General features: G+C 44.1%; 1 protein-coding gene across 1 annotated transcript; it reads right to left on the bottom strand.

Moving 5' to 3' along the window:
* Positions 1-734: 734 nt before the first annotated feature.
* Positions 735-17687, bottom strand: vps54 (VPS54 subunit of GARP complex). The gene is made up of 23 exons (XM_076729021.1): positions 17545-17687; positions 13697-13862; positions 13088-13329; positions 10887-10971; positions 10517-10551; positions 10207-10338; positions 9669-10054; positions 8375-8501; positions 6787-6894; positions 6594-6649; positions 6019-6115; positions 5582-5907; positions 5220-5349; positions 4860-5041; positions 4616-4728; positions 4441-4504; positions 4223-4328; positions 3945-4032; positions 3667-3788; positions 3456-3536; positions 3102-3209; positions 2878-2972; positions 735-2808 (listed from the first exon to the last, which is right to left on the bottom strand). The coding sequence occupies exons 2-23, from the start codon at positions 13830-13832 to the stop codon at positions 2703-2705; spliced, it is 2925 nt and encodes a 974-aa protein (XP_076585136.1). The 5' UTR covers positions 13833-13862; positions 17545-17687; the 3' UTR covers positions 735-2702.
* Positions 17688-17903: the final 216 nt, after the last annotated feature.

Raw genomic sequence — 17903 nt, 5'->3', positions numbered from 1 at the left:
ACCGAGTGTCGTGTGTCATGTGAATTCATTATAAATCTAATTTTTCCAAATGTTAAACTGTATTTGAATGCACCAGTTCAACTTTTGCTCACCATATACTAATATTCACATCCTTTACTTCAGTGAAAGTACTAATACCTCACAGTCCTGAGTTTCCTTTGTAATTATTTCCATGTAATTGGCAGCACCTAGTGGTTGCTGTTTGTACTACACCGAGCGCAGGAACCTGAGGACAGGTGAGTGGATTTTCATTTCTGTATAAAGACCTTGTTATTTTGGGGAATGTTTGTTGGGGTTTTCTGATTTGTCTGAAAGCCAAAGCAGCTCATCGTCTAAACCTGCAACTCAATCCACCATTCAGTTAAACCCGAGACCACCAGAACAACCGCAGACCAGAGAATAACCAAAAGACAGCGTGTTGATCATTTCCAACATCTGCAGGACTGTTTGTCATGTAGTTTAAAAGCTGCAGAAGTGCAGTACTTCAGTAAAAGTACTTTCCACCACAGATGGCTGATCTGACACCACAGCTTCTGTTTTTTTTCTCAAAAACCAAAACCAACCCGCTGAACTAAGTCACTGAAATGTCAGGCTTGTTAAATATACTGAGAAAATAAACCTAGCATCAGGATCAGTTATGACCAATCACAGTTCGATTTCAAAATATTCTCACAAGCTTGAAGCTAAAAAAAAATCTGCAGCGTAAAAAAAAAAACAGACCGGAGAACAAGTCGCTCCATCACCCTGTTTTATTCACATCAGGTTTGAAGGATTCAAGACATTTTGGATTCTCAGACATGCAGCCCGACTGTCTGAACCCACAGAGGGTCCACACACACACTCACACGCTCACCCTCACTCACTTATACACACGCACACACGCACACACACACACACACACACACACAGTGGTATGGTAGGCACACTGTAGTGGAGAGCTCAGATGTGTCGTCACTGACGGTCGATCAAAAGTAGGCACTTCTGAAGCAACAGTGATGATAGTTGATGCTTTTTGTTGAGTCTCTTACAGGAAACGGACGCTCACGTTTCACCTCAGGTCACGTTCACCCAAACAGCGTTTCATTCTGAGCTGTGATTCGGTCAATTTATCTCTCGATCATGATTTGAATGTTTTCTCATAACAGGACATTATTCAAAACAGACATTTTCTGTAGAATCAACCTGATCCGGCGTCTCTCCTCAGCTAATCTTTTGGAAACTAAACACTTCCTGTAGTGTTGAAGTAGGCTTCAGAGACTGAGGTGATTTCTGCTGTGCTGAAGGAGACGTGACAGCTGGACAGGCGCGTGTTTCATTGGTCGGCTGAAATTCACTCAGGAACGGAAAATCTATTCTCACTGCGATCAGGCTGAAGTCCGGTTAGAAGTTTACGGCCCGAACAGGTGAGAATTCATCCACGCCCAATCACACCTGAGAGCAGGTCTGATCAGAGGGAGCACAGTGCTGCATTGAGCAGGTCTGAGTGTCTGCACCTGAAAGCGCCACAAGAACGTGATCAGGTCTGATTGGTCCACGTCTTGTGATGTCATCACCTGAGACCTATTCTGACTTCAGGAGCCAATTAAGCTTCCGGTCACAGCTTTTCACTGAGGTGTGAACGTTTTGTGCGTGAAGGTTTCACCGCTCGAGTTCACAGAGGCGTCTGGATGTATTCTGGATAGACGGAACAACAAGAGGACGATCTAATCCAATAAAAAAAAAAAAATGAAGGAGAGATTTTCTGTTCCGTCTGTGTCGTTTCAGCCTCGGAAGAAACAAAAAGCTCATGCAGGTTAAATAAAACTACAGCAGGGAGGAGAGGGTCGACAGTAGTTTGAGTTAACAGCTGATTTCCATGCTTTACGTTCTGCAGTCAAAGTCTCATCGATTAGCTACACGTAGAAAAACGTCCGTCGTCTCTGGATCGTCACGCAGACTGAGCCTGAATGTCATTTAGCTGAAGGAAACCAAATGACGGTTGGATTGTTTAAAAGTAAAAAAGTGCAACTGAAGAGTTTATTTCCCAAATTTGAAACTGTTTTACTTTGGCAACAACAGGATGTGATGCTTTCACAGTCTGGATTTGTTGTATTTGACGTTTTCAGGAAATCAACTCTTCATTGACACGTTTTTAAATCGGCTTCATTGGGGTTTGGGAAAGGTCTGGAAACACCGTGAAGGAACCCTTTTGATTCTATTAAACAAGTATTACTTCCAGAGCGAATCATCCTCAGCTGCGAAGTTAAGCTAAAGTCAGTGAAACCGGTGACAGAAAGGTTTGGTTTCAGTGATAAAAATCCCTTCAGCTCCAACATCCCGGCCCGCTGGAGAAAAAGTCTGCCACAGTATTGTTTTCAAGACGACAGAAAAATAAATACCCGCCATTTCTGATCATTATCTACACCGTTCACTCCCACTAAAACTGTCTCTAATAATTTACCAGTATTTCTGTTGAATTGCACACAGTGAGACGAGGTGGCAGCAGTTTTTAAGGAGGCTCTGTGTGTCCCTTGATAAAGTCTTTTCAGGTGGAGCTGTTCAGGAAGCTCCAGCGTGTTGCTGCTCTTCTTCGCCCAGTTTTGTATTTTTGGTCCCTCCGGGCCTCCTCCAGCCTCAGCAGGCTGCCGTCGGCCCCTGAGGTCGGCCCCCCATCGGCGGGTCGGTCGGTCGGTCGGTCCAGGACGTCCCGTCGTCATCCTCCATCACCTCTTCTGCTCCCAGATCTCGGCCATGTTCAGGTCGAGCCGCTCGAGGCTCTTCAGTGCCTGAACGTTCTCTGTGTAGAAAGCAACGTCCACCACCACCAGCCTGCAGACAACAACATCAGTCACAACAGGTCCAGTTTGTGTGTGCGCCTGCATGTGTGGGTCCACTTACCCGTGCTGGGGTCCTCCATCATTAACGACCCCGAGTCGAGCCAGCTGCCTCTTCAAGTGCATCTTAAAACTGGCATTAATCCTCAGGAACAACATCTGTAAGGACAAACATCTGTGTGAGGCTGCAGGCGTGTTTGGAGGCGCCTTCACAGACACTCAGATAAAGACCAACACGTGACTGTAAACATATTTAACATGAGCAGCGCGAGTTGTGTTGAGTCTCACCTGTGTCTGCTCCTCAGGTAAAAGCTCATAAATGGCTTCGTGCATCTTTGCCATCTGCTTACAGACATTTCTGAAGCAGGCCGACGGCATCGGAGCCTTCACTTCATACTGAGGAAACAAAGCAGCATCCTTCAGATCATGTGACTAAACACATCAGCAACACAGAGAACTCGCGGACAACCACAGACATCTATCCGTCACAAGCAGACCGCTGAGCCGTCAGTTGAGCCGTGTTGATGCTAGTTGGCTCAGCTTCACACCTGTCAGACTGTGCTGAGGGTTCAGATTACACGTGGGCTGTCAGGTCATTAGCTACATGCTAAACAGTTTTTCCTGCTCAACGTTTGATCTCACCTTTGATAAAACCTTCTCAAACAGACTGTCCATGATGGCCACCAGCTTCGCAGATATCTCTGCTATGTGATCATTGTAGTCCTGCAAGAACAACACAGAGTCTCAGCAACATTTAGCAAAACGACCTGAAAGTAGAACAAGAAACCTGTAGAAAGCCTTTAAAGTCTGTATGAACAGAAGTTTTTCTGCGATCACAGCGGGCGTTGTGTACCTTCGTGATGTGGTCGAAGTGTCGTAGGACGCTGAACTGTTTGGGCTGCAGTTTGGTCTCAAAATGAGCTCTGATGATGGGAATGTAGTGAACCACCAGCTGCAGGCAGCGGGATGCTAATGCTACACAAACACACACAGGTGAAGTCTTAATGTGAGGCAGTAAGAAAATTAGCATCTTCGTCTTCAGATGGACTGAAGCCTTAAAGGCTCCTCACAGGTGGAGAAAACTCTCCTGTTAACCTGATAAATGAGGGTGGTGTGTGCGGCTGGGCGTACCGAGGTTTTTGGTGGTGATGGTCTTGAGGCCGACAACCTGCAGAGCTCCGGCTCCCAGAACCAGCTGGCAGCTCCGAGAGTTGAAGTGCTGCAGGAACCCGACAGAAGAGGAAAGGTGTTACATTTACTTCACAAAGTGACACCAAAGTGACCTGATGGAGGACTCAACAACTCATTTTGTTCATAAGGACCAGGGCTGTTCATATGCTGACTGACAGCGAGCCCAGCACTGATGGGGCTAACAGGGACGTGGTCTGAGTGTCTGAGGTGGTTCTGACCTTGAGGAGGTCTGACAGGCGCGTCAGCATGTCAGTGGCGATGGATGGGATGTCATTGACACACTGACAGTATTCCAGAAAGATCCGGATCAGCAGCAGAACCGTCCTGAAGAACCAGAGCCCAGATGATTTCATATCAGCTCATGTTCTAAATGATCATCTTCAATTATCGTCTCACATTAATAGTAACTGTGTGATTAGTTCACGTGGACACTTACCCGACGACAGCGTATTTTTGCCCGTTGATGAGCAGAAACTCAGTGGGCTTCCTGTCCTCCGCACCTGCATGACGAGACAAAACATATTATGTTTTTGTTTTATTATGAGACTATGTTTCTTAATGAAATGATAAGCAGTTCCAGATTCAGTTCCAGATTCGGGGTTCTTGGGTACCTGGGATTTTGCGCTCTGGTAGTGTTATTCTGCCGTCAGCGATGGAGTTCACCAGATCCTGAAACTCAGCAGGAACCTCCGCCTGCTTCCAGCGCTCATTATCCAGGAGGAGGCTGCAGGGACACAAACCAACAAACATCATGACGCACAAACACACCCGACACCACAGCATCAAGCCTGTGACTTCATGTTTCCACAGACAGGTGCAAACACTGCCGCACTACATGTCTGAGCTGCTGCTCACCCGAGCTTGGTCTTGCGCTCTTCGTGAAAGCGGTGGACGAAGCGGTTGGCTTGGCTCTGCAGCGTCCCCCTCAGGGAGACGCTTCGCCTACCGCACAGCTCCTCGGTGTCCCTGACGAAACCCTCCACCGCCTGAGAGAGACACACAAACTCGGCCGAGCTCAGACGCTCCAGAGAGCCGTCCTGTTGGAGACACAGACGATCTGAGGTCACATCAAACCCTCACAGACAGACTTAGATAAACTTCCACTACGTGCTATAATTAATTAATAAACTGTCGCGGGATTACAGAACAAATGGCTTCTTTTCTGGGACATAAAACACTATATCCCAGATACTGATGTGAGGGGTGGTCTCGTACCTTTGCTCTGGCCGTGAGGACTTTGACGCAGCGGTCATGGCTGACGTCGGAGGCGGAGTACAGCAGCTCCTGGACGTTGTTGTTGACGCGGTTCAGCTCCAGGTCAGTGGGCATCATGTTCTCACAGGACCTGAGGACAAACACAGTTCAAAGATCTACATCGGTGCAGCATCTTGTCAACACAAATGTATGTAAAAAGTCACATATTTGAAGCGTGTTACTGCTGCTGTCACTGTCACTGTCATTTTTCATTGCTGATTGTTCTTGTACATCACTTAAATTGTTTTTCCCGTGTAAAGCACTTTGAATCATTTCATATTTTCATATAGTGAAAAAAACAAAACAAAACATAAATGACTAACATGAAGCTGATGGAGGTCTCTGTGGTCCCACAGGCAGAGTCGCTGCTGACAGCCTCTGGTCGGCTCTGCTGCGTTCTGGAGCCCGCCGCAGAGCTCTGATCCTGGACCGCCGCCTGCTGCCGCAGCTGCTGGGCCTCGTTCAGAGCGTCGCTGATGAACAGACCCTCGTGGGTGAGGTAGGCCAGCTCAGCCTCCCCCTGCAGGAGTGATGGGCCGTGGGAAGCCTCCTGGCCTGAAGCCTCTGAACTGACCTCCTCCAGGAGCCGGTTCTTCTGGTTCGAGGCCAGAACCTCCAGGACCACATTTCTGATCACGTTCAGGGTGGCCTGACAACAGACAGACATACAGCGGGAAAATGAAAAATGCCATCTGTCATGTTTGATCACCTCTTTAAGAGCATGAGCATGTGACATCTGTACCTGAGACAGGTGACTCACCTTGATCCTCTGCAGGAAGAGGAGGAAACTCTCAAAGACGTTTTTCAGCAGCTCAAACCACTGAGGGAACGTCATCACACGCATCTGGTCGGCTAGCCTTCACACACACACACACACACACACACACACACACACACACACACATTAAACATACGATTGTTTGTATATTAACTGAAAATCTTGGTATTTGTAGACAAATGAGACAGGAAACAGAACAAGTCTTCAGTATAATCACCATCCCAGAAGACACAAAACCACAACTAACTCCTGATACAAGGATAATTCACTCATCAGCTTGGAGCAGTGTAATGCTAATATTAAACCATAAAAGCAATACATATCCCGATGTAGTTAATTTTCTCGCCATTAATTTTAACAAAGAGGTTCATAATATGGAAGAAATAAGCAGACTACAATGTGTGTTTTTGGGTGATCCTGAAACACATTCAGGTCCCACTGATGTGGTTACAGAACAATCCTGCTCATCGGTTTGTGACCCTGTAGAAGCAGTGTGACCCTCAGTGTGACGGCACAGCCCCCAAATCAGCTTGATTACATGAAACATTTCTACTCACTTAGTGACGACTTCAGTGTCAATTTCTTCTATGTGCAAAACACTTTCTGCTACACACTGCAAACACAGACATGTCAGATTATCACACCACAGCATGAATAAATGTTTAACAGGCTTTTATTGGATGTTAAACACATTAAATTCTAATTGTTTCTGTCTTGTTTGTGTTCATACAGTCAGTGTCGGAGCTGTACCTGAGTGACGATGGCCTTGGCAGCCACGATCATCTCATCGCTGTAAATATCCAGAAAGTCCAGCTTCCTCTGCCGCAGCAGGCCGAAGACCAGAGACTCCAGACGCTCCTAAAACACACACACACACACACACACACATATAAAATAAACAGTGCAGCGTTGACGTGTGTGCTTGTCAAACTGTGAAATGTGATTCAGTTTGATATAAATTAAGATTTCTTTCACAAGCTTCAATCAAACAAGTAAATCTTCACAATCCATAATTAAGATGATCCTGAAATAATTCAACCAGAACAAAGGGGACAAGAAAACTGACTGGAGCTGCACAGCTGTGGCTAAAATCCCAATGATTTCCTTAAAGTTTACACCACTATTTATCCTTTTGATAATATTGACTGTGCTTTAAAATGTGAGACTATTCAAGTTAAAAAAGGCTCAGAAACAGGTGTGATTCATGACAGAAGGCCCAGTCTTCGTGGTGATCACTGAGCAGTATTTAAACATCCACTTTTAAAGGAAAATTATGTACCACAATATCATACTTTAATCACAATATGATTCAGCTGAGAACTACAGTGATTAGAAAAACTGCCTGAACTTAAAGATTGTTCTTCAGAATCACTCAAACACCTTTATTCACAGTCACTGTTTCTTGCTGGTCGATCAAATGGACTCATGTTTAAAACGTTTAGCAGAAAGCAGAAACAGAGATGTCGTTTCAAATCATTCTAAAGCTGCTAACTCCGCCCGCCTGGCACGCCAAACACATTAAAACAAACACTCAATTTATCTTCAGGCAACATTTGATCGATCAATGATCCACACTGAGATGATTTCGGCTGCAGGCGTGATTTCATGGATTTGATGTGATTTGTGTGTGTGTGTGTGTCTGTGAGTGTGTCCCACCTTCTGTGAGGCAGCGTTTGGTTTGTGGACCTGTGACGGGCACAGCAGCCGTTAAATACACAGCATTTCACATCAGTGCGGTGAGGTGTTCATGGAGGAATCTTATGGGCTAAATCTATGTTTTCTACCACCACTCAACCTTCTAGCTCGACAGCAGCAAATGAACAACAGGCTGTTTGTTCATCCTCAGTCAAACCACAGCATCTCTCACCATGTAGAAATACTAAATACACTGTAAGTGAATCTACAGCTCACCTTCAAATTCTCATTTTTTAGAACAAAAAAATTGCTAATTTAGAAATCCTGAATCCATTCTCATGGGAGTTAAGTCTTGAAACATATTATAACCATAATTGTAATAATAAGGTATCTGTAAATATACATTTTAAGGGACCAGATGATTCATTTGCATTGTTTGTTTCTTTCCTACATCGTGTAGTTTTCTTATGTTCTACACTTCTCTTTCTGATGCTTCTATCAAAACATCTTCCCCACACTGACTTCGTGTTAAACAAAATGACTTCTCTCACTTGATTTCTTTCACCTGTGGCTTATGCAAGTGTGTTTAGTTGTATCTTTACATTGAGGACAAACTCCAGATGTGCAATTCCCATCTGGAATCAGGGGGTGAATGCATATAAAGGCAACAAACACGGGATCGGATGGAGGAGTTAGTTCAGACCTTCTCCAGGACCTGCGGCTCCTCCTTCAGGCTGCGGTTCAGGTCGCTGCGGGCGTACATGCTGAAATCCTCCACCATCATCTTATCGATCAGCTTCTCCAGCTCGCACAGCTGGGAGCCCAGATGTCTGAGGGACAGACAGACAGATGGACAGGCGGTCAGTAGTGCTGATAGTACTGACAGTATCACCACCACTTCCTGTACTGAGGCTTGATGCTCACCTGACTAATTTTTTTAATCTTATGTTTTTTATCTATCCGAGAGAACGACGCCATCAGCAATCGATGAACTGGAGGACGATCTCCCCTCACTCTACCCCTCCCTTCTCCTGACAATCACACATGCTCTGCTCTAAGTCATTAAGAAGTATTATATTTTTTATAATCTGCACAATTGTACATATACATAGTTGTTTTTCTATTCTGTACCCTGTATACTATTTATTCTGACTTCTATGCCACTGTGCTTTGTAATACTGCTGGCTGTAACGACTGAATTTCCCCAGTGTGGGATCAATAAAGTCTTATCTTAGAACAGGCCTTATCCACATGGCTCACCCACTGCTGTGAAAACTGAATGAAAAATTCCAAAATGTGAGTTGTGTTGTGTGGGCGGCTTTATAAAGCAGACTGCTGACAAAGAAAGTCAGCAGAGCAGCTGGTGTGTGTGAGATCGGAGAGTAGGATAAGTACTAACAAATGTCAGAACAGAACATGTGAAGAATGATGGGGTGAATTTAGAAACAGGGTCATCATTCAGCTACATCCTTTGTGAACCAGAGAGCACTGACAAGCTTGTTTTTACACTGTAAAATGTCACGCTCAGCATGTAATTTAGTCATTAGTTAATAGAAAACCAGCATTGGTTGGCTTTTACACTTGTTAAGTTACTGTCAGTGCTGACCTTTGACATTTACAGTGTTGCAACATCCAACTTTATATTATCCAGCTTTGTTGAATGAGCAGCAACACCATCCTCTTTATTCTGCAACAAGCAAAACTTCAAAAGTCTTTTTGTGATGTGATCAGGTGAAGACGTATTCACACCAAATCATGCGAGTCTGCTCTAAGCTGCCTCAACTGATGCAAAGATGTGTCCTCGCTGGTTGAAAATGTTTCAACTTGAGGAAAAATGTATGTTCATCCTAAAGCTGAGTGACAGCATCCACACACTGCACATCTGGTACAACAGCTGTTTGTACAGAATAAACTCAAACAGTCCAGCAGTCAAATTTGTGCAAATAAAGCAGAATGGAAATTGACGTCGTGTCTCATACACCTCCGCCTCTGCTCACCTGAAGCTGTGGATTCCCTGCAGCTCCTGCTGCAGCACCTCCTTGGTGGTGGAGATGAGCTCCAGTGCGCCGACAAACTCGGAGGTGGAGAGCAGCAGCTGCACGGTGGGCTGCGTCTGATGCACCGCCGCCATCAGCTTCAGCTTGTTGTGCAGCTTCACGCAGTTGTTGCGGGTCAGGGCGGTGCGGAGGGCCTGTAGAGGCCCCTGGCACATGACCCGGTCTATGGCGGCGGTCCGGCCCCGCAGGACGGCCACGGCCCGCTGCGTCTCCTGTAGTCGGTCCTGCAGCTCGTGCTGCGAGGACATGGCATGAAAGAAGGCCTCGGAGCGCAGAGAGATCTGCCGGGCGATGCTCACTTCCACCACATCCAGGTAGTGACTCAGCTGGAGGCGGAGACACACGATGACTGATTAATGCACACACACACACAAACACACACATATTCCAATGATCCAAATTCAAAACGTTGCTGGCAGGGAAAGTCTTTCCTGGACGTGTGATCTGTGTGTTCTGCAGGGTGGATGAGCGACTTCACCTTCTCCTGCAGCAGTTTGGAGGAGGCCACGTCTCTGCTGCTCTTCCCCCCAGCACTGTTGAAGTGTGACCAGGGCAGGACGGTGTTGAAGGTGGCCGGGTCCTCCAGGGCGAAGTCAGGCTTCATGAAGATCTGTACAGACAGGACCAATAATATCACATCAAGTGAATGTATTAGACATACGAATGTGAAAGTGAAATGATGCAAAAGAGGGCAAATCAAGGTTTAAAAAGTTAATAAGAAGAAAGTTACTGAGCAGCAGCTTCAGTTTAATGCAGAGTAGAAGATTAAAGCAGAGTAGACATGTTACCTTCGGGACTTGTTCCAACTCAGCTCTGGATTTGTCTGAAGGAGACGAGAAGCTTAGGTCAGAACTTATTCAATTCAATGAGTCAGTTGTGTTCAATGTCAGCTCAAGGTCTGCATTTAATAACCAAAATATTTTTTAAAGCTTTTTTTCTTTTGTAATCTGTTGGCCAATCAGGTTTTACTGCTCAGGTCACATGTTTCATGCCTGTCCAGCTGCAGGAGAACAACTGGATCAGTGGTGGGAGGTTTGTGTACATACTGTGTTTATATGTACTGTGTGTATGAGCTCAATGTGTTTTCACTGGTTGTTTTATGGACTGCAGAGGAGGCCATCAGGGAGCGTCCTGCAGCAGCTGGTTAATAATTCATACCATGGTTGGTGGTGATACTGGAGACGGCGTCCACATCGTCTTTGTTGGGACAGATCGTCTTGCAGCGTTCGTGGATTCTTTCCCTCTAAAAATAAAAACACACAGAGACAAAAAGATTCAGGGCTTTTAAAACTCAACATCTACAGCCACACTGACTCTCCCTGAGCGTGTGAAGCAAAATGTAAAGTTTAGCCTGAAGGTGGCGCTCAATGACAAAACCATGAAAGTTTCCAAAGGCCACGCTTTCTGTTTCCAACAGAGAACAATGAAGCAGCAAGGACAGGAACAAGGAAGCATCAGAGGAATGTTTGACAGTTGCTTCTTATTGTTTTAGTGTCTGTAAGACATCGTTCTGGAATCTGAAGGAGGAGATAGACCAAACACCACAATGACATGTAGACATCAGAGACATTTCTTAAAAAAAAAAGAATATAAGTCGGTTCAGGTATAAAGTCAAAAGAAACAACTCAGCCTGGAAGTGAAAACATTTACCGCTAACTGGAGAATTTTTATAACTCAGTTCAAAATCTAATAAAAATAAGATTTTACAGCTAAGTAGAAGTGAACTGAATAGAAGTAATAAAAAGCAGTTGTGTGATGACATTTCTGATTACCCATGCCGAAGAAAATTCAGACACTATCAACAGGAAGACTGCAAGAAAGTAAACCAGGAAACACACACTGGTGATTCAGTTTGTAAAGGCTCTTATCTGAATGTGTCTCAAGTGGAGCTGCAGCTCAAACAAACCCGACATCACACGAGAAATGAAGATATCACTTAGTCTTACTTTGTAAGATATGAAAATTCTAGAAACGAAAACGTTTGCAAGCATTTTAATACACAAAGAAACAAAAAGGTTTCATTTATTCCTCTTGATAAAATATGTCCCAAATTCCATAAACACTGCAGCTCATTTCACTTCCAGAGTTTGACATTTTCAATGACTTTTATCAAGTAACAAAACAGGAAACAGCCGACAGATTCAGGAGCAAACACAGATGCTTCATGTGTTACTGTGGGCACCTCACTGCAGTGTTTCCCATAATATATCTATCTGCGGAGCACCACTACAGTTTCACAACAGCCACAACAGAATCATAATTCATGGAAATAAATAGCTGAACTTAGTGGCACACAAGCAGAGAAACACCGCCAGCATGACAGATGCTAGTAGAGAGCAGTCTGATCGGGCAGGAAGGTGTTATAACACCAGCAACAGTAAAACCATATGAAATAAATTCATGCCAAATAAATTACTGTTAGTCTCCAGAACTTGTTTGGAAAATCAACTCATTTTTAGGTTTTCTTCACTATCAAATTCATCCAGTGACAGCTGTCTGTACATCCTTGGATACATTGTAAACACGAACAGTTGATTCGGCACACTTTAGATGCTGATTTGCCAAAATGTGAACAGATACAGGCCCGACTGGAGCAGCACTCAAAATAACAAATCACTCAAAACATGACAACATTATAATCCCAGTTTAATGTCCTGAGGCATTATGGGAACTATAGCCTTTATGGACAGATGGGTCCAACTCTCTCAATGTACATACAGTATGGGCATGTGATTATTCTGTTAAGATAGACGTGACAAAATGTGAACTTATCCTTTAAGGAAAGTTATGAACCATTAGGAACAGTGTTTCATTCTGTGCAAAGTCACAGCAGATGGGTCGTAAGATAAAGAGAAATCAAACCACTTCTCTACACACCAGTCTGCAGCCCAGACTGAAACATCAGCTGTAGCTCACATTAACAACGAAGTAGTAAAAAGGGACAGAGACAGAGGGGAATGACATGCTGCAAAGGGTCCCAATCAGGAACCCCAAATTTACAAGGTTCACTGGTTTAAGTCCACTCACCTTCAAGGATAAGCCAGAAAACTTTTCATTTCTGCAAATTCACAGCACAGAACTAAAAAAAGAGAAGCAGGAAACTGGTAGCGAGTTTCCAGCCACCTGTTTTCATATGCATAAGATGACAATATGTGGCTGGAAACACCCAAACCACACCACTTAACTTCCGGTAATGCTGAAGGTGAACATGACAGACGTCAAACAAGTGACATGTTCAGCAACTTCAAAGAGACAGCCTCCTTCAATCAGCATCATCAACAGCGAGTCTGCTGAGGGCTGAGCTGCAGTGATGCTGAGTGAATCCATCCTATCTCTGAATAATTCAGTGTGGGAGTTACCTGAGCCATCTCCTGGAGGTAGGGTCCGAAGTGTTCCCTGGTGATGCTGGGGAGGAAGAAGGAGGGCATCACCTCTGTCTCCGCGAAGTCCAGCCCCCATGTTTTGGTGAAAAAGTCAGACTCCCGTTTGGCGAGCCGCGGGTCGTTTAGCGCGGCGGGGAGGTTGACCTTGGAGCTGTACACCGTCCACCTGTCGTGCTCCGCCACCACGGACGGGCCGTCACACAGGCCCCGCCCCTCGCCTGCAGGACCACATGAAAAGCAGCATCAGGGACTGCACGGCTTTCGCAATATTTAACCTATAAGGTCTGTAACAATCAAGCATAAAGTGCTGAATAATTTTTCCATTAACAGAAAATAAATGACTGTGAGTCACTTGAAGTTATTCAAGAAGCAGCATATCCTCATTCCAGCTTCTCAATTTTTTAAACTTATCTTTGTGTTTTGGACTGTTTGTGGGACATAATAAAAAGATTTAAGACACCACCTCGGGGTCTGGGAAACTGTCATGAGACATTTTCCACTAGTTTCTGACATTCTGACTCTAATTGAGCTCCACAATGGTGTGCACAAATGCACAAAGACATTAAAGACTGCAGCTGTTCCCACCAGTGGGTTCCTTGGGACAGACGTCAGGCAGGGACCGGATGGACCGGCAGCGAGGGGGGGAAGGATCCCGCTCCTTGTGATAGATCCCATCTCGGCCTACACGAGGCACTGGGGAGGAGCTGTGGCTGGAGGCCATGGCATTGGGACTCGCCTCCCAGGAGGCTAGCTGGAGACAGACAAAGAAAACAAATTAAAGGATAAGACTAGCGGCTAGCTGTCACTCAAAGTGGCCATGCCCACAACTTTAAGCCTTAATATAATTTGAACGAGTGAGTTATTAAAAATTCACCCCCGTACAGGGGTCTATGGGGATTGAGTCGCTCTCGGATCCAGCCTAAAGCGGTCATTTGAGGAACTGCAGCATTTTTCCCCTGGGGGTGTTGGCTTCACTTTTCAGGCCTGGAGGTTGTTGCTTGGCTTACAGCTAACCGATAAAGTTCTGTCACGTACAGGAAGTGACACCTGCTCAGAGCGAGTCTGTTTTCAGGCAGATGAAGCAGTTCAAACCAGAACTGAAAACTGGATTATTGCTCGCTCACGTTGTCATTCTGTGCAGCGGGTTGAAAGGGGTGCCACAGACTGAATCAACGTTGAACCACAGGGCCACATCTTCACCACCTGCACAGCTCTCAGCCCATCAGTTCATCAACAACAAACATCTGACTAGTGCCAACTCTGAAGCCGTTTTTACACTTCACACTCGTCAACAAAATGAGCAACTGACTTTTTTCACACTGAATGAAAATTAGCATAAGTTGCATCCCTGCTTCATATAACATTTTGTGACACTGTATTGATCCAATAAAAGTCGATCCACTTCGGAATTATGACATGCATTTTCCACTTCTGACATTTTATATATGAAATGATTGAGATAATTTAAGACAATTGTTACTTACAGCTCTTTATAGACCTCAGACACAGAGGAATATAATTAGCCCACAGGAGTCCTGCTTCTGTCTACCTGATGTCTCCTTTTATCTCTATGTTTTGTCTTTTGTCCTGAGGGACATGACTGGCTCTTCAGCTGCTAAATGCTGCATGTTCACCATCTAGTCTCTGACTGTGTCTGTCTGCAGGTAGTGAATAATGAGTTCATCAGAGTTTGATTGACGATAAGAGCTGCCTCCTCCTGCTGCTGCAGCTGAGAACAGAGACTGAACCAAACTGTAATTATGCCGTGAAACCAAGACTCTGAAAGACACTAAAAGACTGAGGGGACATGCAGAGGCAACTGATGATTCCCCCTGGATTTGACATAATGAGCAACAACTTTCATATTACAAAGAGTCATTTGAGTCATTGTTAATGTAAGTGATTAATGCAGCTTTTTTTTCCCACTTTGTGAAATAAATAAAATATGCTATACAAAATGAACTAAAAAGCAGCATTTTGGCATCAGTATGGAGACTCATTAAAGCTGTAACAATACATTGATTAACGGATGAGTCCACAGGAAATCCATCTGTGACAATTTTGATTAGTGATTAATGGAAATATTTGTGAATTTGCTGCAGGTTTTTACCTACAGGAATTTGTAATTGTGATAATTTCTGAGATCTTTAAATGCCCATTCATCCAGAAAATAATCACTGGCTGCAGCCAGAAAACTCATGTACAATATCAGCACTATTGGTGATTGTCCTCGATCAACAGTGCAGAGCTACATCCATCTTATCTGTCCTCTCCGCAGACATTGTTCGCACAGAAAAGGACTTGTGAAATGAGTGTGGTAGAGCCTGACCGAGCAGCACAGGATGTGAGGCAGAAATGTGTTGTTGTGCTGACAGTCAGTTCTAATCGGACTGCTCAGACTGTGGAGGCTTAAGACCCTCTGCTGTTAATCTCATCACACTGATGAGGATTAGAGGAAAGGTCTGCAGCCTCACTGTTACTACCATTGCTGGTTTTAGCTTCCTTGTGTCTACACGTGAAAAATATCACTGTCTCATCTTCAATAACAGAAAAAACAGTTCAAAGTGCAAAACTTCAGACACAGCCGGCCTGGCAGCTTGTTTCCACCACCTACCTGTCTGTGAGGTAAAAATAGAAATAATTGGCCGATTTATTTTTTGGAGAGATGTGCTGCTTTGGAGAATTGGGTGCAGCACATTAAAATGAGACTGGGACAGATTAAAGTCGTCATTATTAGCTTCACTTTATGACTGTCTGTACATCTCATGAAATGCAATGTGGATCTGTGTATCCAACAGGAAGATTAAGAAATGACAGTATTTAGTAGATCTTTCCTGTGTTTTCACAATTCTACATTATTTGAAGAGAAAGATGCTTTCCTAAAACACTGATCTGGAATAAAATGAGTTTGCTGATTCGACTGCCGAACAAATTACTGAGCAGAGACGTTGAGTCTCTCAAAAATTAACAAGCAACCTTTCAGACCAACAATTTGCTCCTCTGGTTTGATTTGTTTGAACAGATGATAATGATTTTAACATTGTGGAAAACAATAGATAGCGATAACAGAAAACATGATAGCAACTGCTGCACAAGTAAGTTTATGATTGAGCTGCTCTGTTGTCCTGCAGAAATGGGAAATAACAAGACGAGGAATTATTATATTAACTGACTTTTCATCTCAAGTGTGGGTCAAGTTGCAAAAACGCTGGATCATAACTTTTCACATAATGCATCCGGAGAGTGTATCTTCATTATAACCTTGCTGCCTGGAAAACACCAGTATCTGTCAAACACCAAACCTTCAGTGTGTAAACAGTCTTTCTGGTAGAAATTTGTAGTCTCCGAGCGCAGACGAATGGTCACACTACACTTATGAGATTACACACTCCCTCTCCTATTCACTTCAGTTAAAGCTGCATGACTAACAAATACAAGCACGAGTTTCCTGGGTCAGGGTGATATCCAGTCTGGTTTGAAAATGGAGAAGTTAGTCTAACTTGCTTTCTAACCTTGTTTTGTACAATATTACACTACAAGACTTCTCTCACACATTCTGTTTCATTATGCGACTGCTTCATTTTTTAAGCCAAATCAGAACCACAACATCACTTCGTTTTACAGGGAAATCCTCTTGATTGTAAGCCTAATGTGACTGTAACTCAAGCCTGATGACACCACTATGACAAAATCTGAGTCATTTTCTCAGACTGGATAAAGCTCGTCCACAGGTACAAGATTATACAACTGCTTTCACAGGCTCAGTGCTACTCCTCATAACTAGCAATAACTCTCAACAACTTTTTGTGTAAAATTGATAGAGATTCCCTTTAATAGAAAACAAATTCCCTTAAATTACATTAATCATTATTGTAGTCCGACTACAGCAGTAGTCAGACTGAAATAACCAAGTTTAGGGAAGGCTGAAAGTCTGTTTAATGTGAAATCAACCTGATTACTTCATAAAATTAACTGTTACTTCTCCCTACAAATGTTACCTTAATCCTAATTTGGAAACATTAAAGGTTATATGTTAGACTTCAAACAGGTTTTGTATCTTATATGTGAAATCAATGCACTGCCAAGACAGGCAGCTGTGACAGGAGCTAGCCAGCTAGCTTTAGCTTAGCTCGAGTGCGTTTATTCTTGTAATTGTTAGCGTTAAACCCACTGAGCTGACAGTGAAGCCAACACTAAATGGTAACACGAGACACACCATATCCTTTTACTTTCGATGCCAAGGCTAATAAGACTGAATATCCGCGGCCTCAGCCGAATGCTAATGCTAAAGCTAATGTTGTCAGCGGGGTTACACGTAGACTGGCTAATGCTAGCATGTTAGCCACTCTGGCTAGCTAACACCCTGACAGGCGAAATGAATTAAAGACAAACTGGCAAGTTCAGTGACTGCAGATCTTCTGCCGCCTCCGTACCTGTCGTGTGAAGCACAGCAGCCGGCGTTTCTCCTCTTGACCATCACAGGAACACCGGAGGAACCGGGAGCAAAACAACAGGACAAACAGCAGCAGATACCATCAGTACACTGACCATCATGCACCCTGGGAGGAGGGGCAGTGGCGGTTTCTTCTTCTCTTGTCAGAAAGCTCGCTGCTGCAACCTGCTGACCAGTTGTCGCCTCTGGAAAACCACTAAACCCTACTCACTGACAAACTTACTGTCTTATCTGTGAGTCAAAGTCTTTACTTACACTTGTACCAGTAATTTATATGAAAACAAAACAACAGGTACAATCTATAATAATACTAATTTCAGACAAATAAATAATATCAAT

This window comes from Chaetodon auriga, chromosome 4 (genome assembly GCF_051107435.1).
Source record: "Chaetodon auriga isolate fChaAug3 chromosome 4, fChaAug3.hap1, whole genome shotgun sequence".
Taxonomy (NCBI): Eukaryota; Metazoa; Chordata; class Actinopteri; order Chaetodontiformes; family Chaetodontidae; genus Chaetodon; species Chaetodon auriga.
This window is presented reverse-complemented; position numbering and strand designations above follow the sequence as displayed.

Excerpts from the sequence above, each read along its gene's own strand:
- vps54 (XM_076729021.1), bottom strand. The coding sequence starts at position 13,832 with ATGGCCTCCAGCCACAGCTCCTCCCCAGTGCCTCGTGTAGGCCGAGAT. Across the intron at positions 10,339-10,516 it reads AGTTGGAACAAGTCCCGAAG|ATCTTCATGAAGCCTGACTT; the intron begins GTAACATGTCTA and ends CTGTCTGTACAG. Across the intron at positions 10,055-10,206 it reads CCAAACTGCTGCAGGAGAAG|CTGAGTCACTACCTGGATGT; the intron begins GTGAAGTCGCTC and ends CTCCGCCTCCAG.